This window comes from Salvelinus fontinalis, chromosome 17 (genome assembly GCF_029448725.1).
Source record: "Salvelinus fontinalis isolate EN_2023a chromosome 17, ASM2944872v1, whole genome shotgun sequence".
NCBI classification, from domain to species: Eukaryota; Metazoa; Chordata; class Actinopteri; order Salmoniformes; family Salmonidae; genus Salvelinus; species Salvelinus fontinalis.
This window is the reverse complement of record NC_074681.1, coordinates 24,078,804-24,104,889: the sequence shown is the minus strand read 5'-3', so window position 1 is coordinate 24,104,889 and position 26,086 is coordinate 24,078,804. Positions and strand designations below refer to the sequence as shown.

Genomic DNA, 26,086 nt, shown 5'->3' with positions numbered 1-26,086 from the left:
ATTGGAAATGTTGGATAATTAGTGCTTCTCAAATTTGCACACTTAATGCTCATTGGCTAGTCCCTGTCGACAAGAAAAATATGATCGTGTGGCGTTTCTACTTCGGCACGCACCCCAACTCAGAGAAAGACAGACATACAAAAGGGTGAAGAAAACGATGTAAATCAACGGTATTGTTGTACCACAAACACCTTTGCTAGAATTAAAGTATTATTTATAAGAAAAGTAAATAGCCGTTGTTAGTTCGAAGTGGGTGGTGCTAGCAGCCTACTGTACAGCAGTTGCAACGAGACGAGGTGCAGTGCACACCCCCACAAGTCTAGCCGCTGTCACTTCCAGTTCACCGGTGTGTTTTGGTTCGATAGGCGGTGCGCGCTGACAATTTGTCAATCCGTTGTCGACACTAAATAGACGGGTTGTGATCGATGGCGAAACCAGAACCAGCCCAGCAATATGTGGAGGAGAAAGCGGAGCAGATTGACGACGCAGAGTTGGCATTTAAAGGAATAAACATGCTGCTCAACAACGGATTCAAGGAGAGCGACGATCTGTTCAGAAAATACAGGTCAGACTGTCCCGTTCCATAATTAATGAGATGATAGACTATCACTGTAATTGGTTAATTCATTTAGGAAATATAGAAATTTAGGAGCTATTATATTTTTTCCCGTGATCTGTTTATTTTTTTCGATTAAGGAAGCCCACGTGAAACGGATTATAGGCTAATGTGTTGCAATGTAAGTTAACTCATGAGTTTGCTACAGCGTTTCTCATCAAGTTTCACGTTTCAATCACCGACTACAGCAACAGTTCTAACAAAGTACATCTTGACATTGGGTTCCAAGTGGCCCATTCAAGTGTGCAAGATCACAATGGGAACTCAACCTGCCCCTTATCAGTTGTCAGTGTGCATTGGTGCTTAAACATGAGACAAAATAAATCACATTTGAGTCATTTGGGCCAAATTTGTACCTTTTGACTAGTATTTGTGCCTACACACGTGGTATTCTGTGTGTGTGCTTATACACGTGTTGTTCAGTGTGTGCATGCACACGAGTCCAAGTACACAAACACTTTTATTATTGTATCCTCAAGTGGACCAAATAAGGAGGAGGGTGCAACTGAGGGAACCTGCACATCTCATGACATACTGTAGCCATGACTCAGTGAAGTGTGAAATTGTCTATTACACAGCAGATAGCAGCAAAGCACCTTCCTCTAGTTTCAGTCTCTGTCACCCCTGCAAGCTCTCTCTCTTACAGAGCTCTGTCCGTTTGTAGACACCTTTTTCTCTCTGCTCACTTGTTCTGTCAATCTGTTGTTAAATACCTTATGTTGTTTCTCCCCACAGCTAGCTTCTTATACACCTTACTCTTGTGTCGTGCTAGATCATTTCATTCAGTGTTTGCTTGGAGTTCTGTATTATGAAATGTTTCCCTTTTCCCCTCAATGCAAAACTCTTGACTCCAAGCACATTTGCAATAGTTTCTATCAGTATCACTTCACTATTCTGCTATTTTGAGAGGCTTGTTGTGATGAGCAAGCCAAACTGGACTAGACATATACAGTGAGCTACAAAAGTATTGGGACAGTTACACAATTTTGTTGTTTTGGCTCTGTACTCCAGCATTTTTGATTTGTAACCTTTCATTTTGGGGGTATTTTCATCCATATCGGGTAAACCGTTTTGGGTATTACAGCACTTTTTGTACATAGAGCACCCATTTTAGGGGACCAAAAGTATTGGGACAAATACACTTATGTGTATTAAAGTACTCAGAAGTTTTTAGTATTTGCTCCCATATTCCTAGCATGCAATGATTACATCAATCTTGTGACTCTGGATATGTTTGCTGTTTGTTTTGGTTGTGTTTCAAAACTTATTGTAAATAATAGAATATGTTTCTACATACTTCTACATGAATGTGGATGCTACCATGATTACAGATAGTCCTGAATGAGTCGTGAATGATGATTATGATTGCGAAGGGTCGGAAACTTAGTGGTAAATATCTGGAAATTTTCCATGGGAAGTTAAGCCCTGGAATTTGGGGAATTTTGCTTAAATTCATTAAAAAAATTAGCTTACAACAGTGGACCTTTTTTTGTGGGATACACAAGGTAATTTTAGACCTTGTGGCATATTTTGGTTAAACTATCCCCAATTCAATGGAATTGCAACCCTCTGCATGCACAGTACATTCTTCCATCACATGTACAGCTGATTCTCAAGATCTTGCACACTAATGAGATGCTATGGAGCCCACACTACTACACTGTCTGAGCCAAGTAGACATGCTCTCTGGTAGGTTTTGATTACAGTACTGGGTGGGGTGAATATATTGTACATGACATACATTATTTTTTGTTAACTAGTAAATAGTAGCCTACAGCAAAGTGTTTAAATTAGTGATGCACCGATATGACATTTGTGGCGACGATATCCAATATTTTCCTTGCTAATAAACCGACACCCATAACCGATATTAACATTTTTAGTGGCCTTTTAAGCATTCTAGTACAGTTAAATAGTTAACGCACACATACATGGACGCAGCGGTCTAAGGCACTGCATCTCAGTGCAAGGGTTGTCACGACAGTCCCTGGTTCGAATCCATGCTGTATCACATCCGGCCGTGATTGGGAGTCCAATAGGGCTGCACACAATTGGCCCAGCGTCGTACGGGGTAGGGTTTGGCCAGGGTAGGCCGTCATTGTAAATAAGAATTTGTTATTAACTGACTTGCCTAGTTAAATAAAGGTTACACACACACCACACTGACCAAAAAGTATTTTTGTTGGCATTTACATATGTCCCCATTAGCAGTAAAAACATAATCAAAACCTATTTCTATCACTTACTTGCTGTTTCGTTGTTCAGTCGTTTCATTCTCAACCAGGATTTCTATGGAACACTGTTTGGGTCTTTGCGTGTCAAAAAAGATGCACGTCAAATAACACTATTTGTTACACAATGATTACACTATTACTCGTATTTCATGGCACAACGATTCATCGATACGTATGCTATGATGCTGGTAAAGTTGTCTCGCGCACCTACAGTGCTGGTCATAAAAAAAGCTGTTTGCATCCATGAGCTAGCCAATGTTGTTCTTCAAAAACATTGCAAACATTTCCGTAGCTATAGTTAGCTAGCTATATAGCTAGGTGTTCTCATCTAAAATAACCCTAATGTATAAGACAGGTCCGACCACCATTAATCAAATAAGAACTATCTATGTGAAGCTTGCCACAATAGTGGACTTTGTTGTTAGCCTTCAAAATAAGTATGGCATAGTTCTACTATTTGTATTAATTTGCATCACTGTCAATGACATACTTTTATTTTCCAAGCAAACCGCTAATTCCACTATTGTGCCTACAGCTTATTGTGGCTAGCTTCACAACGCATAACCTGGTGCGGTCGAGACTCATTAGCCAGATGAAGCTACTGGCTGCTTATAACGTTAGCTTTGGGCAACAGGGCTAAGTAGCTGGCTAGCTATTTATTTTCATGAACTGAAGTTCAATTTCAATAGGAGAACAACAAGTTGCAACCTAGCTAATACTTACTCACAAGGATTCCTAAATCATTGCTAAGAATAATGAAAATGACAGCATTTTCTACTAGTCATTGTTTTCAGGATGGTTGTATTGGTGCTAGCTAGGTACCAAGCTAAAGCTAGCTACCCCAGAAGTTGCGGTTGAACAAATGATGCTTTATTACCAACGCAGTATTGTGAACACATCGTTCGTGGCCGGTGTTTGCTTGTTTGCAGACTTTGTTTTGTACAGCATTGACAGTGCTGCTGTATCTTTTTTGACATGCAAAGACCCAAACGGCGTTCCATAGTATGTATGTCATGAAGCTAATAGCAGTGACGCTATTATTGTGTAACTCCGGTAGGGCAACATCTGAAAAATAGCGCACTTGTTAGTGTACCGGTGCTCGGCCAGTCGGCGAAAGCCAACATCACCCATGACAGAGAACGGTTGATGGTCAAGGGCAATGAATTCCATTATCTTGGCTTTAATGGATTTTGCCTTGGAGTTGTCTTGCTGAAATAGGTATGCACGTCAGCTTTGACATCGGTATTAAACTAGACATGTTCACCGATTTTTTTATTTTTTATTTTTTTTATTTTTTATTATTATTATTTTTTTTTTTTTTTTTTTTTTATATCGTGCATCCCTAGTTTAAAACATTTCTAACTTGTTAACAATTTCTGCTAGTTAGTTTTTGCTACCATGTGGGTTTTGGCTTGCTTGAGCCTGCTAACTGAAGTGTTCATTCACCTGTTTCCATACATGTTTCATTGAAAACATTTATCTTACAAAGGAGTTAAATCTAACTGCTTAACTATTCATATGTAAATTGATTTTGTGTGTGTGTATATAAAAAAATAAAAACTATTTTTCCCCCTAATCTTTACAGGAAAATGCCACGGGCACTATCTGATGTGTGGAGACATTTCACTGCGGCTAATGTAGAAGGAAAAGCTGTGTACATTTGCAAATACTGTGCCAAATCATATGTGAAGAATGCAACAAAGATGCAGAATCATCTGGCCAAGTGCATAAAGTTCCCTCAGCGCTCACAACAAGCAACCTTTTACAAAAGTCCCATTACTTCTATTTGAGGTAAAAAGGATGAATCAGACACCTTATCGATAGCAACAGCTCATGGTCCTCCTGGAATCAGAAGTTTTTTTTACTCAATGGAGGAACTTAGTCAGAGATGCTGATGAATGTCTTGCTCGAGCTGTGTATGCAACTGGTTCACCTCTGATGCTCACAGGCAATGTGTATTGAAAGAGATTTCTGAATGTTCTTTGCCCAGCATACACCCCTCCAACCAGACATGCTTTATCTACTAATTTGCTGGATGCAGAGTTTAAGTGAAGGTCAAGCAAATCATAGAGAAAGCAGACTGTATTGCAATCATCTCTGATGGGTGGTCGAATGTTCGTTAGCACGGAATAATTAACTACATCTCCACTAGAGGTCGACCGATTAATCGGAATGGCCGATTTAATTAGGACCGATTTTCAAGTTTTCATAACAATCGGTAATCTGCATTTTTGGACACCGATTGTGGCCGATTACATTGCACTCCACGAGGAACTGCGTGGCAGGCTGACTACCTGTTACGCAAGTGCAGCAAGAAGCCAAGGTAATTTGCTAGCTAGCATTAAACTTATCTTATAAAAACAATCAATCTTAACATAATCACTAGTTAACTACACATGGTTGATGATATTACTAGTTTACCTAGCTTGTCCTGCGTTGCATATAATCGATGCGGTGCCCGTTAATTTCTCATCGAATCACAGCCTACTTCGACAAATGGGTGATGATTTAACAAGCGCATTCGTGAAAAAAGCACTGCCGTTGCACCAATGTACCTAAACATAAACATCAATGCCTTTCTTTAAAATCAATACACAAGTATATATTTTTAAACCTGGATATTTAGTTAATATTGCCTGCTAACATTAATTTATTTTAACTAGGGAAATTGTGTCACTTCTCTTGCGTTCCGTGCAAGCAGAGTCAGGGTATATGCAGCAGTTTGGGCTGCCTGGCTCGTTGCGTACTGTGTGAAGACCATTTCTTCCTAACAAAGACTGTAATTAATTTGCCAGAATTGTACATAATTATGACATAACATTGAAGGTTGTGCAATGTAACAGCAGTATTTAGACTTAGGGATGCCACCCGTTAGAAATAATACGGAAAGGTTCTGTATTTCACTGAAAGAATCAACGTTTTGTTTTCGAAATGGATTTGACCATATTAATGACCTAAGGCTCGTATTTCTGTGTGTTATTATGTTATAATTAAGTCTATGATTTGATATTTGATAGAGCGTTGGTAGGCAGCAGCAGGCTCGTAAGCATTCATTCAAACAGCACTTTCCTGCATTTGCCAGCAGCTCTTCACTGTGCTTCAAGCATTGAGTTGTTTATGACTTCAAGCCTATCAACTCCCGAGATTAGGCTGGTGTAACCGATGTGAAATGGCTAGCTAGTTAGTGTGGTGTGCACTAATAGCGTTTCAATCGGTGACGTCACTCGCTCTGAGACCTTGAAGTAGTTGTTCCCCTTGCTCTGCAAGGGCCCCTGCTTTTGTGGAGTGATGGGTAACAATGCTTCGAGGGTGGCTGTTGTTGATGTGTCCCTAGTTCGAGCCCAAGTAGGTGCAAGGAGAGGGACTGAAGCTGTACTGTTACACTGGCAATACTATAGTGCCTATAAGAACATCCAATAGTCAAAGGTATATGAAATACAAATGGTATAGAGAGAAATAGTTCTATAATTCCTATAATAACTACCACCTAAAACTTCTTACCTGGGAATATTGAAGACTCATGTTAAAAGGAACCACCAGCTTTCATATGTTCTCATGACCTGAGCAAGGAACTTAAACATTAGCTTTTTTACATGGCACATATTGCACTTTTACTTTCTTCTCCAACACTTTGTTTTTGCATTATTTAAACCAAATTGAACATGTTTCATTATTTATTTGAGGCTAAATTGATTTTATTGTTGTATTATATTAAGTTAAAGTGTTCATTGTTCATTCAGTATTATTGTCATTATTACAAATAAATAAAAATGTATATAAATCGGCCGATTATTCGATATTGGCTTTTTTTGCCCTCCAATAATCGGTATCTGCGTTGAAAAATCATAATCGGTCAACCTCTAATCTCCACCCCTCCACCTGTATTCTACAAGAACACAGACACACCGGTCTCTACATTGCAGATGAGCTGAAGGCAGTTATCAATGACCTTGGACGACAGAAGGTATTTGCACTGGTGACAGACAAAGCTGCAAACATGAAGGCTGCTTGGTCTAAAGTGGAGTCCTACCCTCACTGCATTGACTGTGCTGCTCATGCATTGAATCTGCTCCTCAAGGACATCATGGTACTGAGAACAATGGATACACTCTACAAGAGAGCCAAGGAAATGGTTAGGTATTTGAAGGGTCATCAAATTATAGCAGCAATCTACCTCACCAAGCAAAGTGAGAAGAATAAAAGCACCACATTGAAGCTGCCCAGCAACACCTGTTGGGGGGGGGGGGGGGGGTTGTCATGTTTGACAGTCTCCGGGAGGGGAAGGAGTCTCTCCAAGAAATGGCCATATCACAGTCTGCCGATATGGGCAGCCCCATCAAGAGGATCCTCCTGGATTATGTATTTTGGGAAAGAGTGGTAAGCAGCCTGAAACTTCTGAAATCTATAACAGTAGCCATTGCACGGATTGAGGGAGACAATGCCATCCTGTCTGATGTTCAGACTCTGTTTGCAGATGTAAGAGGAGAAATCTGTACTGCCCTGTCCACTTCACTGTTGTTCCAAGCAGAGGAAACTGCAGTTCTGAAATACATACTAAAGCATGAAGACTTCTGCCTGAAGCCCATACAAGCCGCAGCGTACATGTTGGACCCAAAGTATGCTGGCAAGAGCATTCTGTCTGGTGCAGAGATCAACAAGGCCTATGGTGTCATCACTTCCATGTCTCGCCATCTTGGCCTGGATGAGGACAAGGTTCTTGGCAGTCTGGCGAAGTACACGTCCAAGCAAGGGCTTTGGGATGGAAATGCAGTATGGCAGTCGTGCCAACATATCTCATCAGCCACCTGGTGGAAGGGAGGCTCTTTCCCCTGTTGACCAATACAAGGGTTGAAAAATAGGTGGCCATCCGGGCAAATTTGAGGCTTTGAGCCTGACAACAAGCCATCCTCAACAAGGTTGGAAAGTGAGTGAAGATGAGGCCCCAGTCTGATGATCAAGAGGTGGACATTGAGGAGGTCCAGGGAGAAGACATGGAAGCCTGAGAGGAAGACAACCAAAGCTTTAGTTCTAGACTATCATTTTACAGATGTATGTTGTAAACGTTTTTGGGAGATGCAATGGATCACTCAATATTCCCTTTGTTGTTTAGTGAAATTATCCCATGTAAAGAGCCAACTCATTCAATTAAAGTTACATTTGTAACTAAATAGTTTTTTTTATTTCTATTGGAAGGATTTAATAATTTGCAATTATGTCTACTTATAAGGTAAAAGGTTTATGTTTCTGTCTCCATATGATATGTTAAATATATCCAATGCAAAAAAAAACATCCACATTTTAAATGGTATTAATATTCATTTGCATATATTCCCACGGGAAGTTTCCACCTCTGAATATTCCCCAAAATGTCCAACCCCAATGATGAGTGAGAAAAATGGCTGTACACATATAATACCCCCAAGACATGCTAACCTCCCATCTTATTGTAGTGGTGAGAGGTTAGCATGTCTTGTGGGTATGATATTTGTGCGTGTACATTTTTCACTCATCATTATTCATGATTCATTCAGGACTATCCATAATCATGGTAGCATCCACATTCATGTAGAAGTGTATAGAAACATCATCTTTTTTAATTCCAATAAAAGTGACTCCACAATGACACAATACATTATTTACCATTCATTTCTATTGAGCAGAAAATAATCTGAAACTCGACCAGAACAAACAGCAAATGCATCCAACAAGTTTGTAAAGTCAGAAGCTTGATGTAATCTATTGCGTTCTAGGAATATGGGACCAAATACTAAACTATAATACACATAAGTGAATTTGTCCCAATACATTTGGTCCCCTAAAATTGTTGGACTATGTACAAAAAGTGCTGTCATTTCTAAACGGTTTACCCGATATGGATGAAAGTACCCTCAAATTAAAGCTTACAGTCTGCACTTTAATCTCAGCCAGTGTACCGTTTCAAAGTCCACTGTATATTAGAATGATAGTTTAATTACTTTTTTTGCTGTACATCTGTACTTTATCAAATAACTTATTCATACTTGCTTTTTAGCCAAGATCTCAAACCAGTTGGGAGAATTGCATCTGAGTTAGCAGTGGTTAGCTGCTATGCAAGCAGGCCACAACATTCCTGTCATGTCAGTCATTAAATGGTCTTTAACTAAGGTTACACTGAGAGCAAACAAGTTGGTGTTCCCAAGCTGTTCACATGATTTACTAGTACCACCTCACTCCTCAAATATCATCGGCAACCTAATAATTGTCATCACTGTCCATACCTAGATCTACAGCGTGATTAGGCCTGAGTCAGAGTTCTTGTCTCACTATGAAAGGTCTTGCGTTGGAATTATAAGAAAGTGACTTACAGTTGTGTTCTAATATATTGGCACCCTTGCGCTTTACAATGGAGTAAAATGTTCTGTTTTCTCTTTTCAAAACTGGTTCAATGGATATTTTTACCCTGTAAGCACCTGCAACTTAAGGTGAGAGAAATTACACAATAAACGAGAATCACCTGCCTCCAACCAACCAAATGAATTTGAATTCTTCTGAATTATTTAGTCCAGAACATTTATTTGTATTTATTTGAGGTGAATTTCAGTTTTGATTTCTGTGCTGTTGGAAATCAATCAAATGGATGTGTGAACACCAAACAAGTTTTCAATTTCAAATTATTTTCAAAGGAAGTAGTGAATCATGTTAAAAACGTTGAAGGGTGCCAATATATTAGAGCGCAACTGTATATTAAAAATAGCATTGTTCTAAAACTTGATAGGCAATAGTATTAGGCAATGTACTGTAACTAAGCTACAAAGGCAGCAGGTGAAGTGCCAATCAGTGAAAGTCATTGTGATTACAGATTAAACACAGCAGGCTTAGTTAGATCCACACACACACACACACACACACACACACACACACACACACACACACACACACACACACACACACACACACACACACACACACACACACACAGCCTTGTCTCCTGCTGATTGCTTAAATGTCACCTCTCTCACTAATTACATTGAGCTCAGAACTCCAGAGAGAGCGGCATACTGTGAACTGTACTTCATAAGAGATGGAGGGAAGTGAAAGTATACCGCTGTAGACAAATTCCAGGCTGATCAAACTTCTGGTCACCTCCCTCATCCCATATTTCTATATTGCAGGCTTCAAAATTAAAACATAACATGGATAGAATCTAGCCAACTACATTCTTGGAAATGAATAACCTTCCAGACTTTGAGGAATGAATGCAACTACTATGAAATGTTATCTTGGAGTACAAATCACATTTCTTAAGTACTTGCTTTTGCGTGACTCGCGCCTTTTAAAGTCTCCTGGTCATTTGCATGTAAAAGGATCCATGAGCACCAACATGAAGTTCATAGGAGTATGTCGGGTGTCAAATGAAAAGCTGTATATGTTCTTGAGAAATTGAGGCATAAATACATTTTTCAACCATTTTCCATTCTAAAAATTAGGAATATGCAATGGCTTTGATTTCTGGTAAAAAATATAGAAAATTGGGCTTAAAAAAACATCTACTAGAAAGTCTTAAGGTATTAGAAATGCATCAAATGAAAATGTTGACGTTAAGACCCCTTCCAACTAATATCAACACTTTTATATTTAGTTCTGTAGACATTTTTCTGACCTCTAAGTTGAAGAAATATTGCCTTGTGCCTTGAAATTCCTTTACCAAAAACCTTTAAATCTTTAAGATTCTTTTGTATGTATGTGTGGACACCCCTTCAAAGTAGTGATTCAGCTATTTCAGCCACACCTGTTGCTGACAGGTGTATAAAATTGAGCACACAGCCATGCAATCTTCATAGACAAACATTGGCAGCAGAATGGCCTTACTAAAGAGCTCAGTGACTTTCAACGTGGCATTGTCATAGGATGCTACCTTTCCAATAAGTCAGTTTGTCAAATTGCTGGCCTGCTGGAGCTGCCCCAGTCAATTGTAAGTGCTGTTATTGTGAAGTAGAAACATCTAGGAACAACAACGCCTGATCCGCGAAGTGGTAGGTCACACAAGCTCACAGAACGGGACCGCCGAGTGCTGAAGCGCAAAGCGCTTAAAAATCGTCTGTCCTCGGATGCAGCAATCACTACAGAGATGCTTCCAGAGGCAGTTTGGAACGTCAGCCCAATAACTGTCCCCGCTATTGCACTCTGGAGTGTGTAGTGAATCAATGTACTTACTATCCCTGTGATTTGGTTTTCCCAACTAGCTATCTTAAGATGAATGCACTAACTGTAATTCGCTTTGGATAGGAGACAAATGTCTGCTAAATGCATAAAATGTAATCACTTAATAATTCATAAACAAAAGCTTTCATTGTTACTTCTGTGACTTTCATTATCCTCTGTCGTGAGGGGCAGGAATTAGAAAATACACTATACTAAAAGATAAAAAATGTGCATTCACTGGAACTAAGGGCCCAAACCATTATTCCTCCTCCACCAAACTTTACAGTTGACACTATGCATTGGGGCAGGTAGCGTTCTCCTGGCGTCCGCCAAACCCAGATTCGTCCGTTGGACTGCCAGATGGTGAAGCATGATTCATCACTCCAGAGAATGTGTTTCCACTGCTCCAGAGTCCAATGGTGGCAAGCTTTACACCACTACTAGCCTCAGAAATTACAGCCCAAATAAATTCTTCAGAGTTCAAGTAACAGACACATCTCAACATCAACTGTTCAGAGGAGACTGTGTGAATCAGGCCTTCATGGTCAAATTGCTGAAAAGAAACCACTACTAAAGGACACCAATAATAAGAAGAAACTTGCTTGGGCCAAGAAACACGAGCAATGGACATTAGACCGGTGGACATCTGTCCTTTGGTCTGAGTCCAATTTTGAGATTTGTGGTTCCAACCTCTGTGTCTTTGTGAGACTCTCTCTTCCAGGACCCACAGTCCACTGATGAGTTTCGGAGCCAGTTTTGTCAGCTTCCTGGTGAGTAGTGGTGGAGAGGACAGAGGAGGTCAACATCTCTTACTGATTTACTTTATCACTGCTATTCTCATTTGATACATCTGCATTGCAGACCATTGGAGTTAGGAAACAGGAAGATATCTATGTATTACGGAGTCTGTAATGTTGTATGTTTTTTATTGAATGCCAACGTGTTCAGTTGTTGGATTTTGACAGTACGTCTCTATCTTAAACATAGACCTAGTCATAAAGCATCTGATGTACAGATTGGCTGAATAAATTGAAGGTCACACAGATAATAGCACACTAGGGATATCCTGAGCAGTAGTCCTGCTGTGCATCCCCTGCTGCTGGCCCACATACTGAATCATCAATGATTCACCAACCTTATATAACTGGCTCACGGTGGGCTAGAGAACTGACTGGGAAAAAATGATTTGTGCACATCTCTGAAAATATTTGGATTAAATATTACTCAGAGAAATCCATGACTCATATAGTTGGTTGTCTAGCTGTGCTTTGTATTGTTTTATGTAGCTGCTGATAGGATCTGTGTTTCTATTCAAACAATATGACTGCTACAGGATGATATCATGACGAATGAGATGACCGCTATGCTTTGTGTATTACTCTCAGAGAAAGGCCCTGACTGACTGGTACTGTGATTGTGGCTATGTGTGTAGAATGCCATGATGACGTTTGAGGAGGAGAAGATGCAGATGGCCTTTGATGACCTCCGAGCTACTGAGAGACTGTGTGAGAGCGACAACACTGGGGTCATAGAGACCATAAAAAAAAAGATCAGGAGGAGTGTGGGTGAAGTGCAATACACACACACATACACACCTAATGAACCTCCAAGGAGCTCATACCTATTGACTGCATAGCACCTCACACAGCCCCTCTAAATTCACACGAGACTGCCAGAGTGCACTCTTGTTGTTTTGTAAATTCAGAGTGTTGTCAGATTGTTTGTTCGTAAACTGAGTGTTTCACTCTCGGAGTGTTCAGAGCGCACACTGGACACTCTGGCTGAGGAGTAGGGTTGATCCGAGTGTTCTGACCTCACAACGGCAGTCAAGCACCCAGCTTGCTAACTATTTCCAGGAATATATGTATGTATGTCTGTGTATTTTATTTGTGTGTGTATATATACACACACACAGTTGAAGTCAGAAGTTGACATACACCTTAGCCAAATACATTTAAGCTCCGTTTTTCACAATTCCTGACATTTAATCCTAGTAACAATTCCCTGTTTTAGGTCAGTTAGGATCACCACTTTATTTTTAGAATATGAAATGTCAGAATAATAGTAGAGAGAATGATTTATTTCAGCTTTTATTTCTTTCATCACATTCCCAGTGGGTCAGAAGTTTACATGCACTCAATTAGTATTTGGTAGCATTGCCTTCAAAATTGTTGAACGTGGGTCAAACGTTTCAGGTAGCCTTCCACAAGCTTCCCACAATAAGTTGGGTGAATTTTGGCCCATTCCTCCTGACAGAGCTGGTGACTGAGTCAGGTTTGTAGGCCTCCTTGCTCGCACATGCTTTTTCAGTTCTGCCCACAAATGTTCTATGGGATTGAGGTCAGGGCTTTGTGATGGCCACTCCAATACCTTGACTTTGTTGTCCTTCAAAGAGGCAAAGAGGCACTGACTCTTGAAGGTAGGCCTTGAAATACATCCACAGGTACACCTCCAATTGACACAAATTATGTCAATTAGCCTATCAGAAGCTTCTAAAGCCATTACATAACTTTCTGGAATTTTCCACTGTTTAAAGGCACAGTCAACTTAGTGTATGTAAATTTCTGACCCAATGGAATTGTGATACAGTGAAATAATCTGGCTGTAAACAATTGTTGGAAAAATTACTTGTGTCATGCACAAAGTAGACTTGCCATAACTATAGTTTGTTATCAAGAAATTTGTATAGTGGTTGAAAAACGAGTTTTAATGACTCCAACCTAAGTGTATGTAAACTTCCGACTTCAACTGTATATAACATTGACAATGTTTACTGACATGCGTATTTGGCATTGCTCTAAAACTTGGAAGCTGTCATCTATAGATGTCACTGTGCTCACTGTGTGTTTTGTCCTTCCTCCAGGACTCCCAGAGGTCAGGGGTGGCAATAGTAGACCGTCTCCAGAGACAGATCATTGTGGCAGACTGCCAGGTGTACCTCGCTGTCCTCTCTTTCATCAAACAGGAACTTTCATGTGAGACACCTCATCACTTCTACCTTGACCTACATGTAGGCTTATAGCTGACTGATGAACCATATGTATTTGACGGACTGGCTGCACTGTGTTGTTTCAGTATTTGCTCTTGCATCCTGATTTATAATGCATGTCCAATAAGTTGTATTCTATAATGCACATTGGTATGTAGACCATGTCTCTCAGGACTCAAACGTCCTGGTTTATGTGTGTTATTTCTCATGGACTTCTCTCCCAATCCCGCCCAGCATACATCAGAGGAGGCTGGATTCTCCGCAAAGCCTGGAAGATGTACAACAAGTGTTACAGCGACATCAGCCAGCTGCAGGATTGCAGCAAGAGGTCCTCCGACCAGCAAGGGTCTCCCTCTCCATCCACTGACCAGGCCAACCGTAACCACGCCACGCCCCCAACCCAGAGGACCAATGGGGTGAGCCCGGAGGCACTGGAGAGGCTCAAGGGCTCGGTTAGTTTTGGCTACGGCCTGTTCCACCTGTGCATCTCCATGGTACCGCCACACCTGCTGAAGATTGTCAACCTTCTGGGTTTCCCTGGCGACCGTCACCAGGGGCTGTCCGCCCTTACGTATGCCAGTGAAAGTAAGGACATGAAGGCCCCCCTAGCTACGTGAGTAGGGGTACCACTACCGACCACAGGGACATTGGGTGTCAAAATGCATTTTTTTGTGTCTTGGTTTATTTAGACTTTTTCTGTTTTTTGACTGTGGTGACTGTTTGATTCTGCCGACACATCCACAGCAGAAGGCAGAAGACACATTCTGCCTCCCAAATGACATCCTATTCCCTATATAGTGCACTACTATCAATAGTGTACTATATAGGGAATTGGGTGCCATTTGAAAGGCAACTACAGCCTTTAACAGGCCTGAAACCCATTAGTCAGGCCAAGATGAAGTGCGGCAGGTAGCCTAGTGGTTAAGAGCGTTGGGCCAGTAACTGAAAAGTTGCTGGTTCAAATCTCTGAGTCGACTAGGTGAAACATCTGTCTGTGCCCTTGAGCAAGGCACTGAACCGTAATTTGTTCTGGATAAGAGCATCTGCAAAATGACTAAAATGTAAACTGCTGTAATAATCGAGAGGAGCTGACCCTAGCCCCTGGTTAAACGGATGCCTCCCATCAATGCTTTGGCAGAAAACAAAGATTATTTTAGGAGGGGCTGCCGATTGGCGCATCGGTCTAAGGCACTGTATCTCAGTGCTAGAGGCGGCACTACAGACCCTGGTTCGATTCTAGGCTGTATCACAATCGGTCGTGATTGGGAGTCCCATAGGGCGGCGCACAATTGGCCCAGCGTCATCCGGGTTAGGGTTTGGCCAGGGTAGGCCGTCAAGAACAAATTCTTATTTACAATATCTGACTTGCCTAGTTAAATAAAATGTAAAAAATTAGAGTACACATGTTCAACATTTTAAGATAATCGTATCTTTATTGTGCCTGAAGGAAATTTTTCTTGGATAATCAAGTGCTGTTGCTTTCACATCTAAGCTGCATGTAACGGTTGATTCTGCAGAATTTTGATTGTGTTATCAGCCGACTTATCTGCTGAGTTTGGTAGCAAGCTTTTCAACTTGAAATTGGTCACATGTTTACCGACAGATGTGATATGTCTTGGTTTCTTGACTGACCCTCTGAATGCTGATATTCACCAGTAAAACTCTTATGAACACATTTACATGCACACCAATATCCAATTATTATGTTGGATGCTCAAGTATTCTGTTTTTGAGTTGGAGCATATAAATATCATATCCCGTTTACAATAACCCAAAAAGTTTATAGCGGTTATGAGAAACCCAGATAAAATGGCTGTGAATCCTGATCTTAGACGGGATACATTTGTGTGTTTTCATCTGATTATCAAACAAATCACTTCAAAAAGTAGGCTACCTACGCAGTTCAATAATTCCATAATTTATTTGCTGATACGTCGTACTGGACCGTATAGACTACTGGCTACATTCACCCCTAATTTAGACAACTTTCTACTTATAGTTAGAGCTGACATGCAGCTTCTCTTGTCATAACTTGTTGCCCGAGACAACTAAATAAAGTAGTGTTCACCAGAATTTCTAGCATTTGATAGAAAGAATGAATGCATTAGTAATCTAGTTAACATGGTAAAGTACTATGTTTCTTTTAGGAACTGGGTAGAACAGGCAATAACCCCAAAACAGTGGAAAGATTTGTCCTGTGCAAAATTTCCAAATGTCATCAGTTTGACCGGTTTTAAGGAAATGAAAAACTGAGAAAACGATTAAACATTTCTGATAATACTTCAGTTTGTCTTGGGTGCATATGTTATGTGGTTGAAATACTATCTGCTTGCATAACATTAACACAATACATTAGCATTTTCTCAAGGGATGCTGAGAGCAAAAAATCATATTTCTCCACTCCTGTTCCTAAGGAAAAATTTACATTTGTATAATTTTACTCCAAGAAATGCTTAATTCTGCAGGAGTTAATATTATATTACTTTACATGTGAGATGTTATAGGCCTACAGTCAGTGTCCATGTTTCAGGTACATTCCATTTAACGCATATGAACTTAAATGATAAATATTCTGTTTATTCATGGATACTTGTGAGCGGGATATCAAAAGTGCCTGGAAACAGCTTATCCTGAACTATCCCTTAAGTGGGATATGAGGTACTATCTGGAATACTGTGCGCATGTAAACGTGGTCACTGTTGTCATGTTGGGCCAGTAACCGAAAGGTTGCTGGATCAAATCCCCCAAGCTGAGGGGTTGGGTTACATGCGTAAGACACATCTCAGTTGAAGGCATTCAGTTGTACAACTGACTAGGTATCGTCCTTTCCCTTTCCCAATAACAAGGATTTCTGTCCCTCTGTGGCAGGTTGGCCCTCTTGTGGTACTATACGGTAGTGCAACCCTTTTTTGCCCTGGACGGCTCAGACACACAGGCCGGCCTGATGGAGGCTAAGGCTATCCTCCAGAGGAAGGACCCTGTATACCCTAACTCCTCCCTCTTCTTGTTCTTCAAGGGCAGGGTGCAGCGCCTGGAGGTAATGACCTGGGTCATGTTCAGTAGAGGGAAAAGATTTTAAAATGAGTTAAACGAGGTACAACCTGAACGTCTCTAAGTTATTCTTGTGCTATAGTGTACCCTGCCAAGAAATTAGTATAAATAACAACACAAGGTAACCTGTGTCTAGGACTGTGGCTGTAGTGTGTTGGTCTTCGTCCTTCTCTTCCCCCTCTTTCCTCTCCACTTCCAGTGCCAGATCAACAGTGCCTTGACGTCCTTCCAAAATGCCTTGGAGCTGGCTACAGACCAGAGGGAGATCCAGCATGTGTGTTTGTATGAAATAGGTACACGCTTTTATCCCTCTTCACTTCAACATCATCTCTAACTAATGCTCTCCATTGCCTTGTTGTTTCTGAGTGACAGTCCATTCTCTCTGCTCTTCTCAGGGTGGTGCAGTATGATCGAGCTGAGGTACAGTGACGCCTACAGGGCCTTTCAGCGTCTGGCAACTGAGTCACACTGGTCCCAGTGCTACTACGCCTACCTAACTGGAGGTGAGAGGGCAAAGGTTAGAGGTCACTCAATTGTTGTTTGGGTTAAAACGTCCTCTTGTTTTCTTTCTTTTCAAAGATAAAATAAATTCTGGGAATGCTAATTCAGCTGAATGAAAAGCTTCTGAGCCTATTAGTGATAATGGCATACATCCCCTGATAACGGTAATATGTTGGCGTTGAGGTACCCTGCAGATTCTAACCCCTGGGCCTTGTCTCTGTGGTCCACTATAGTGTCCCAGGGAGCATCAGGAGATCTGGAAGGGGCTGCCGCTGTCTTCAAGGATGTTCATACGCTGCTGAAACGGAAGAACAATAAAATAGAACAGTTCTCTATGAAGAGGGTGAATGTGGGACTGGCAACAGCACATTTCTATAGATCTATACTACCGTTCAAAAGTTTGGGGTCACTTAGAAATGTCCTTGTTTTTTAAAGAAAAGCACAAAAAAATGTCCATTTAAAATAACATGAAATTGATCAGAAATACAGTGTAGACATTGTTGATGTTGTAAATGACTATTGTAGCTGGAAACGGCAGATTTTTTAAATGGAATATCTACATAGGCGTACAGAGGCCCATTATCAGCAACCATCACTCCTGTGTTCCAATGTCATGTTGTGTTAGCTGATCCAAGTTTATAATTTTAAAGGCTAATTGATCATTAGAAAACCCTTTTGCAATTATGTTATCACAGCTGATAACTGTTGTGCTGATTTAAAGAAGCAATACAACTGGCCTTTAGACTAGTTGAGTATCTGTAGCATCAGCATTTATGGGGTTGATTACAGGCTCAAAATGGCCAGAAGCAAAGAACTTTCTTCTGAAACTCGTCAGTCTATTCTTGTTCTGAGAAATGAAGGCTCTTCCATGCGAGAAATTGCCAAGAAACTGAAGATCTCGTACAACGCTATGTATAACTTCCTTCACAGAACAGCGCAAACTGGCTCTAACCAGAATAGAAAAAGGAGTGGGAGGCCCCGGTGCACAACTGAGCAAGAGGACAAGTACATTAGAGTGTCTAGTTTGAGAAACAGATGCCTCAAAAGTCCTCAACTGACAGCTTCATTGAATAATACCCGCAAAACACCAGTCTCAACGTCAACAGTGAAGAGGCGACTCCGGGATGCTGGCCTTCTAGGCAGAGTTCCTCAGGCAAAAGAACAATCTTCATCTTTTATTTTTTTTGTCCAGTCTGAGATATTACTTTTTCTTTGCAATTCTGCCTAGAAGGCCAGCATCCCGGAGTCACCTCTTCACTGTTGACGTTGAGACTGGTGTTTTGCGGGTACTATTTAATGAAGCTGCCAGTTTAGGACTTTTGAGGCGTCTGTTTCTCAAACTAGACACTCTAATGTACTTGCCCTCTTGCTAAGTTGTGCATCGGGGCCTCTATCTATTCTGGTTAGAGCCAGTTATTGGCAATTTCTCGCATGGAATAGCCTTCATTTCTCAGAACAAGAATAGACTGACGAGTTTCAGAAGAAAGTTCTTTGTTTCTGGCCATTTTGAGCCTGTAATCAAACCCACAAATGCTGATGCTCCAGATACTCAATTAGTTTAAAGAAGGCCAGTTGTATTGCTTCTTTAATCCGCACAACAGTTTTCAGATGAGCTAACATAATTGCAAAAGGGTTTTCTAATGATCAATTAGCCTTTTAAAATGATAAACTTGGATTAGCTAACACAACGTGCCATTGGAACACAGGAGGGATGGTTGATAATGGGCCTCTGTACACCTATGTAGATATTGCATAAAACATCAGCCGTTTCCAGCTACAATAATCATTTACAACATTAACAATATTTACACTGTATTTCTGATCAATTTGATGTTATTTTAATGGACAAAAAATGTGCTTTTCATTCAAAAACAAGGACATTTCTAAGTGACCTCAAACTTTTGAATGGTGGTGTATGTGAATTATTACTTCTAATGAGAATTAATCTTTTCATCATTGTACAGTTTCAAGGTGATCTGAAGTCATTGTATGGAGGAAAGTTGGCAGTGGATTATGTGGTAGGCAGAATTTTGCTTCTTGACTGAGATGGTAGTGTGTGTGCAGGCGGAGAGGCTAAGGAAACACACCCCATCCAGAGAGCTGTGTGTCCTGGCTGTGATCGAGGTACTTTACCTGTGGAAGGCTCTGCCGAACTGCTGCACCTCTAAGCTACAGATCATGAGCCAAGGTACACAGTGTGAGAACATGCAACGACAAACTACACATGATCAAACTCCCAGTCCCAACTACCATGTTTGCTACACAAATCAAGTATAGCCTATTCTCTTTTGGTTGTGAAGGTCCAACAGAACAATGTGTGTGAGTTGTTGTTGTGGTGCCATAAAAGTGCATTCCTGTGAATGTGGAAGGAAACTCAGTGGGTTGTCTGTCTCCTTAGTTCTGCAGGAACTAGATGACGTCTCAATTGCTGGCCTGAAAAACCTGCTTCTTGGTGACATACACAGATGTCTCGGCAACATAAAAGACGCCATTGAGGTTCTGTCTCACCATCCTATTGATATGTATTGAAAACAAAGTACACACGTCATATGTATCTGCAAATATTAGTGCAATGAGAATAGTGAATTTTTACTACTCTTTATTATATTTCATTGAACATTGCAGTGCTTCCATCTGGCTGCCGGAGATGAGGTGGGTCGTCAGAACAACTCCTATGTGCAGCCCTACTCCTGCTACGAGTTGGGCTGTGTTTTCCTGGACAGCCCTGAGGTGAGCTCAGTGTATACAGTGTGTTGCTATATTGTATTGTGCAATGTGTCAACCCGGAGGAGAGAGTGTATGTTAAATACAGTAGTTGATTGAGTATATCTGATTGTGGTTTTCTTCTCTGCTCAGTCTGAAGCGAAGGGCAGAGCTCTGATGCTTCAGGCCAAGGTACAGTAGAACTTTCCTTAACCTATAGTGTATTTTTGGAACTTGTAGTTGTCAGTTATAGTATCTGGAATGATGTGGGACAGGCATTCAAAATGATTTACGTAGCCGACGTGAGTAAGACCTTTAAACAGGTCAACATACACAAGGCTGCGGGGCCAGACGGATTACCAGTACATGTGCTCTGGGCATGTGCTGACCAACTGGCAGGTGTCTTCACTGACATTTTCAACATGTCCCTGATTGAGTCGGTAACACCAACATGTTTCAAGCAGAACACCATAGTCCCTGTGTCCAAGAACACCAAGGGAACCTGCCTAAATGACTACAGACCCATAGCACTCACGTCCGTAGCCATGAAGTGCTTTGAAAGGTTGGTAATGGCTCACATCAACACCATTATCCCAGAAACCCTAGACCCACTCCAATTTGCATACCGCCCAAACAGATCCACATGCAATCTCTATTGCACTCTACACTGCCCTTTCCCACCTGGACAAAACGAACACTTATTTATGTGAGAATGCTATTCATTGACTACAGCTCAGCGTTCAACACCATAGTACCCTCAAAGCTCATCACTAAGCTAAGGATCCTGGGACTAAACACCTCCCTCTGCAACTGGATCCTGGACTTCCTGACGGGCTGCCCCCAGGTGGTGAGGGTAGGTAGCAACACATCTGCCACGCTGATCCTCAACACTGGAGCTTCGCAGGGGTGTGTGTTCAGTCCCCTCCTGTACTCCCTGTTCACCCACAACTGCATGGCCAGGCACGACTCCAACACCATCATTTAAGTTTTCAGACGACACAACATTGAACACCGACAACGACGAGACAGCCTATAGAGAGGAGGTCAGAGACCTGGCCGTGTGGTGCCAGAATAACAACCTATCCCTCAACGTAGCCAAGACTAAGGAGATGATTGTGGACTACAGGAAAAGGAGTACCAAGCACGCCCCCATTCTCATCGACGGGGCTGTAGTGGAGCAGGTTGAGAGCTTCAAGTTCCTTGGTGTCCACATCAACAACAAACTAGAATGGTCCAAACACACCAAGACAGTCGTGAAGAGGGCACGACAAAGCCTATTCCCCCTCAGGAAACTAAAAAGATTTGGCATGGGTCCTGAGATCCTCAAAAGGTTCTACAGCTGCACCATCGAGAGCATCCTGACTGGTTACATCACTGTCTGGTACGGCAATTGCTCGCCCTCTGACCGCAAGGCACTACAGAGGGTAGTGCGTACGGCCCAGTACATCACTGGGGCTAAGCTGCCTGCCATCCAGGACCTCTACACCCAGGCGGTGTCAGAGGAACGCCCTAAAAATTGTCAAAGACCCCGGCAACCCCAGTCAGACTTCTCTATACTACCGCATGGAAAGCGGTACCGGAGTGCCAAGTCTAGGACAAAAGGCTTCTCAACAGTTTTTACCCCCAAGCCATAAGACTTCTGAACTGGTAAGCAAGTGGCTACCCGGACTATTTGCATTGTGTCCCCCCCCCCCCCCCCCCCCCCAAACCCTCTTTTTACGCTGCTGCTACTCTGTTTATCATATTAGCATAGTCACTTTAACTATACATTCATTTACATACTACGTCAATTGGGCCAACCAACCAGTGCTCCCGCACATTGGCTAACCGGGCTATCTGTATTGTCACGCCACCCGCCAACTCCTCTTATACGCTACTGCTACTCTCTGTTCATCATATATGCATAGTCACTTTAACCATATCTACATGTACATACTACCTCAATCAGCCTGACTAACCGGTGTCTGTATGTAGCCTCGCTACTTTTATAGCCTCGCTACTGTATATAGCCTGTCTTTTTACTGTTGTTTTATTTCTTTACTTACCTATTGTTCACCTAACACCTTTTTTTGCACTATTGGTTAGAGCCTGTAAGTAAGCATTTCACTGTAAGGTATATTTCCTTACCTGTATGTGCCCTTTTGAGGATGTTATATGTGATGTAGTAATCTGTGTTTGTTTCTACAGGATGACTTTGCTGGCTATGACTTTGAGAACAGGCTCCATGTACGCATCCACTCAGCCCTGGTTTCCATGAGGAAGGAGGTGGCCCCACCCTGACTACTGCCCCATTCCTCCACCATACATCCACTCAGCTCTGGTTTCCATGAGGAAGGAGGTGGCCCCACCCTGACTACTGCCCCATTCCTCCACCATACATCCACTCAGCTCTGGTTTCCATGAGGAAGGAGGTGGCCCCACCCTGACTACTGCCCCATTCCTCCACCATACATCCACTCAGCTCTGGTTTCCATGAGGAAGGAGGTGGCCCCACCCTGACTACTGCCCCATTCCTCCACCATACATCCACTCAGCCCTGGTTTCCATGAGGAAGGAGGTGGCCCCACCCTGACTACTGCCCCATTCCTCCACCATACATCCACTCAGCTCTGGTTTCCATGAGGAAGGAGGTGGCCCCACCCTGACTACTGCCCCATTCCTCCACCATACATCCACCCTAGCTTTGCGTTGAGGGTAGAAGGATCTGGAAACGACTCCAGAAGCCATCTTGATCTTCACAGCACTGTGATGGTTCACTGCAATGTGTTTGTTTTAGTTGACTTATGTTTGTATAATGAATGTGCCATCAAGTTTGTAATGCGTAGTTTAGAGTAAATCTCCTGGAGGGATAGTGCAGACTACTGGAGTGTAATCGTGTGTTTCAACCAGATCAAATATCTACAGTAGTTGCTGCTGGGAGGCAAACGTAACTCTTTTTACCAAGGAAAAATATATTGGGTGAAAATCTGTCAGTGAGGCAGCAGGTAGTCTAATGGTTAAGAGCGTTGGGCCAGTAACTGAAAGGTTGCTGGTTCAAATCCCTGAGCCGACTAGGTGAAACATCTGTCAACATGCCCTTGAGCAAGGCACTTAACCCAATTGCTCCTGTAAGTCGATTTGGATGCGAGCGTCTGCTAAATGGCTAAAATGTGAATAGTACAATAATATCTTTCTCTCCCATAAGATATGAAAGGGTTCAGATTGAAAACTGTATGCCATTGTGTATGACACTTCACTATAAAGCAGTGAACTTGTGCCATAGCAACCCAACTGACATCTGGTTTCTGCCAGATGACCTCAATGTCCTGTTGCTCTTACAGTAGTAAACAATCTGAATGCACAATCCCTATGCTACTACTCATCACCTGGACTTTATTACTGTAAATTGATGCCAACCCTTTAATCACCTTAGGTTATAGGCATTGTGAATCCATTATAGATGGTAATATAAGCAGATTTCCTCAAACATGTTACAACATTGTTACTTAAAATGTTTTAAATAAAATAAAAATCTGGTTTTAATAACAAGTGTATTGATATTTTAAAGGGAAACCACCTTTTCATATCAGTGTAAATATGTAACTGTACTTTAATACTATAGATATGTTACTAGCTAAATTACATTGTCCTTTTGGCACTCACTTATGGGTATAACATCTACACTCTGCTGTACTTGTATTTGCTGGAAACTGGTTTTCCTTTGTTGCTTTGTTTTTTAGTTTTGTATGTATAAAATCATGTGTTAAAACAATACATCTCTTAAATCTATGGTCATTTTATTTCCATAATGTGTTTTAAGATGCATGTCGTCTCATGATTTATTTATTTGTAAGGGACAGTGCATCTCAATTAACATTTCTGTAAATGGCAGATTTGGCTAAAATTAGGACTGCTACTGTGCAGCACTCGATCCAACTATTGCTGCGTTCATGACAACTGGGAACTCGGAAAAATACGAGATCAAATCATGTCAGTGATCGTAAAGCCTGAGCTCTAGAAAGACGCTCGACTTCCCGCGTTGGAACTCCAAGTTGGATGACCGTTCAAATCAATTTTCCCCCAGTCGGAGCGCGTTTTTTCGCAGTTGCCAGTGGTCTTGAAAATAATTTAAATTAGAAGTTGACAGTTTTCCGAGCTCCGAGTTACCAGTTGTTTTGAACGAGGCATATCAGATAGGTTGCCTGGCAATTTATCATATTTCTACATCAAATAATCTGGACATTTCCATCACTATCGGCAAGGGTTGATTTAACTTTCAACTGTAAAGAACCTGAAGGCCTGCCTGAAAACCACAGTCAATCATTATTTTATAACTAATTATAATTTATTGCTTCTATTCTTTTAAAGCCTGTGATTACATAAAAAATGTAAACTGCCAAAGAACTAAACTACAGCTGAAAACTAGCTAGCCTCCGTGCGTGTGAAAACGTCATTATTTCTTGGCAATAATACACCTGACATTATGACGCAATCATAAGTGAGCGTGATCATGTTATCTCAAGGGCAGCCATCTATTTACAGTGGGGCAAAAAAGTATTTAGTCAGCCACCAATTGTGCAAGTTCTCCCACTTAAAAAGATGAGAGAGGCCTGTAATTTTCATCATAAGTACACTTCAACTATGACAGACAAAATGAGAAAAGAAAATCCAGAAAATCACATTGTAGGATTTTTTATGAATTCATTTGCAAATTATGGTGGAAAATAAGTATTTGGTCAATAACAAAAGTTTATCTCAATACTTTGTTATATACCCTTTGTTGGCAATGACAGAGGTCAAACGTTTTTTGTAAGTCTTCACAAGGTTCTTTTTAAGTGGGAGAACTTGCACTCATCAATTCAAGTCAGACAAGGAATTAATTGGACCAGTAAATAATAATTGTAAATAAATAATCCAACATTTATATTTTAACATTGGCCATTGGAAGTAGACAAAACTACTTTTTAATTTCGTGCGTCAACGCTTGTGTTCATTAGCAGTTAAATGCCTCATACGCGTAGAGTATTCCCACGGGATTCAAGGATTTGATTGAGGGAATGAGCAAAGCTCACCCTTCCAGGTGAGGCAGCAGACCCAGGGGCTGTGCCCTCTCCAGTGCCCACTCCCTGCTCTCATGTGGGCACCAGGATGAACTCAAAGGGTGGGCTCCTCACGCTGGGTCCCTGTCACCAACGTGTGACAGAACCAGGGAGGGTTACAGCAGAAGGACAGTATCCGCAGATGCGAATCGCTTCACAGCAAAGGATCAGACACACACTCGAACAACAATCAAGATAGATACATGTGTTGCCTCTATGAAATGTATGGTTGTAATTTTTTGTTTATATATTGATGAATTTCATCCATGACTACCATGTATGTAGGAACATAAACTTATGGTATTAGAAGTGGTTGAAGAAGCTGTGTTATGATGCTGTTATATATGGACTCTTTTGTTCTTGCCACATGCTGTTAGGAACTACAATCCCCAGGGCAACCAATCCTGTCTTTATGCTAGGACCTACTTTTTGTAGTTGGCATTTTCTCCTTTGCATTCTTTTAAGATTATAATAATCAATACAGATATTTAATTCCTGCATTGCATGAATTATCTGTATATCTCTGTTATCTGCCTCAATTTTGATATTGTACAATCACGCAATCAATCACTACAAAAATATAGAATTTAAGGTAATTGCAGCTATATAAATGCTGTAGATGGAGGGTAAACTTCCACATTGATACAAAAGACTGATAATGTGAAGCTTCAGTATTGGGGCTGTTGTTTAAGACCACTATTTTTCATTGAAATGCACACAGTGCTGTCCACTC

The 26,086-nt window shown here is 41.3% G+C and overlaps 1 protein-coding gene across 2 annotated transcripts; it reads left to right on the top strand.

Annotated features, from left to right (window-relative positions):
• The first annotated feature begins 59 nt into the window (after positions 1-59).
• On the top strand, positions 60-24,028 carry LOC129814006 (tetratricopeptide repeat protein 39C-like). Of its 2 annotated transcripts, XM_055866729.1 has the most exons (14): positions 60-565; positions 11,753-11,801; positions 12,464-12,592; positions 13,895-14,006; positions 14,255-14,633; positions 16,889-17,057; positions 17,271-17,364; positions 17,467-17,574; positions 17,806-17,915; positions 19,637-19,760; positions 19,971-20,068; positions 20,198-20,302; positions 20,429-20,467; positions 22,463-24,028. In XM_055866729.1, the coding sequence occupies exons 1-14, from the start codon at positions 426-428 to the stop codon at positions 22,553-22,555; spliced, it is 1,749 nt and encodes a 582-aa protein (XP_055722704.1). In that variant the 5' UTR covers positions 60-425; the 3' UTR covers positions 22,556-24,028. The 2 variants fall into 2 exon arrangements, with proteins under 2 accessions (XP_055722704.1, XP_055722705.1); XM_055866730.1 differs by lacking the exon at positions 60-565 and having other exon boundaries at positions 7,102-11,801; positions 12,464-12,536.
• The last annotated feature ends 2,058 nt before the right edge of the window (positions 24,029-26,086 follow it).

Bases quoted from the DNA above. Each gene is read 5' to 3' on its own strand.
- LOC129814006 (XM_055866729.1), top strand. From the start codon at position 426: ATGGCGAAACCAGAACCAGCCCAGCAATATGTGGAGGAGAAAGCGGAG. The intron at 14,634-16,888 runs GTGAGTAGGGGT...CCTCTGTGGCAG, and splicing joins ATGAAGGCCCCCCTAGCTAC to GTTGGCCCTCTTGTGGTACT. The intron at 19,761-19,970 runs GTACACAGTGTG...CTGTCTCCTTAG, and splicing joins GCTACAGATCATGAGCCAAG to TTCTGCAGGAACTAGATGAC.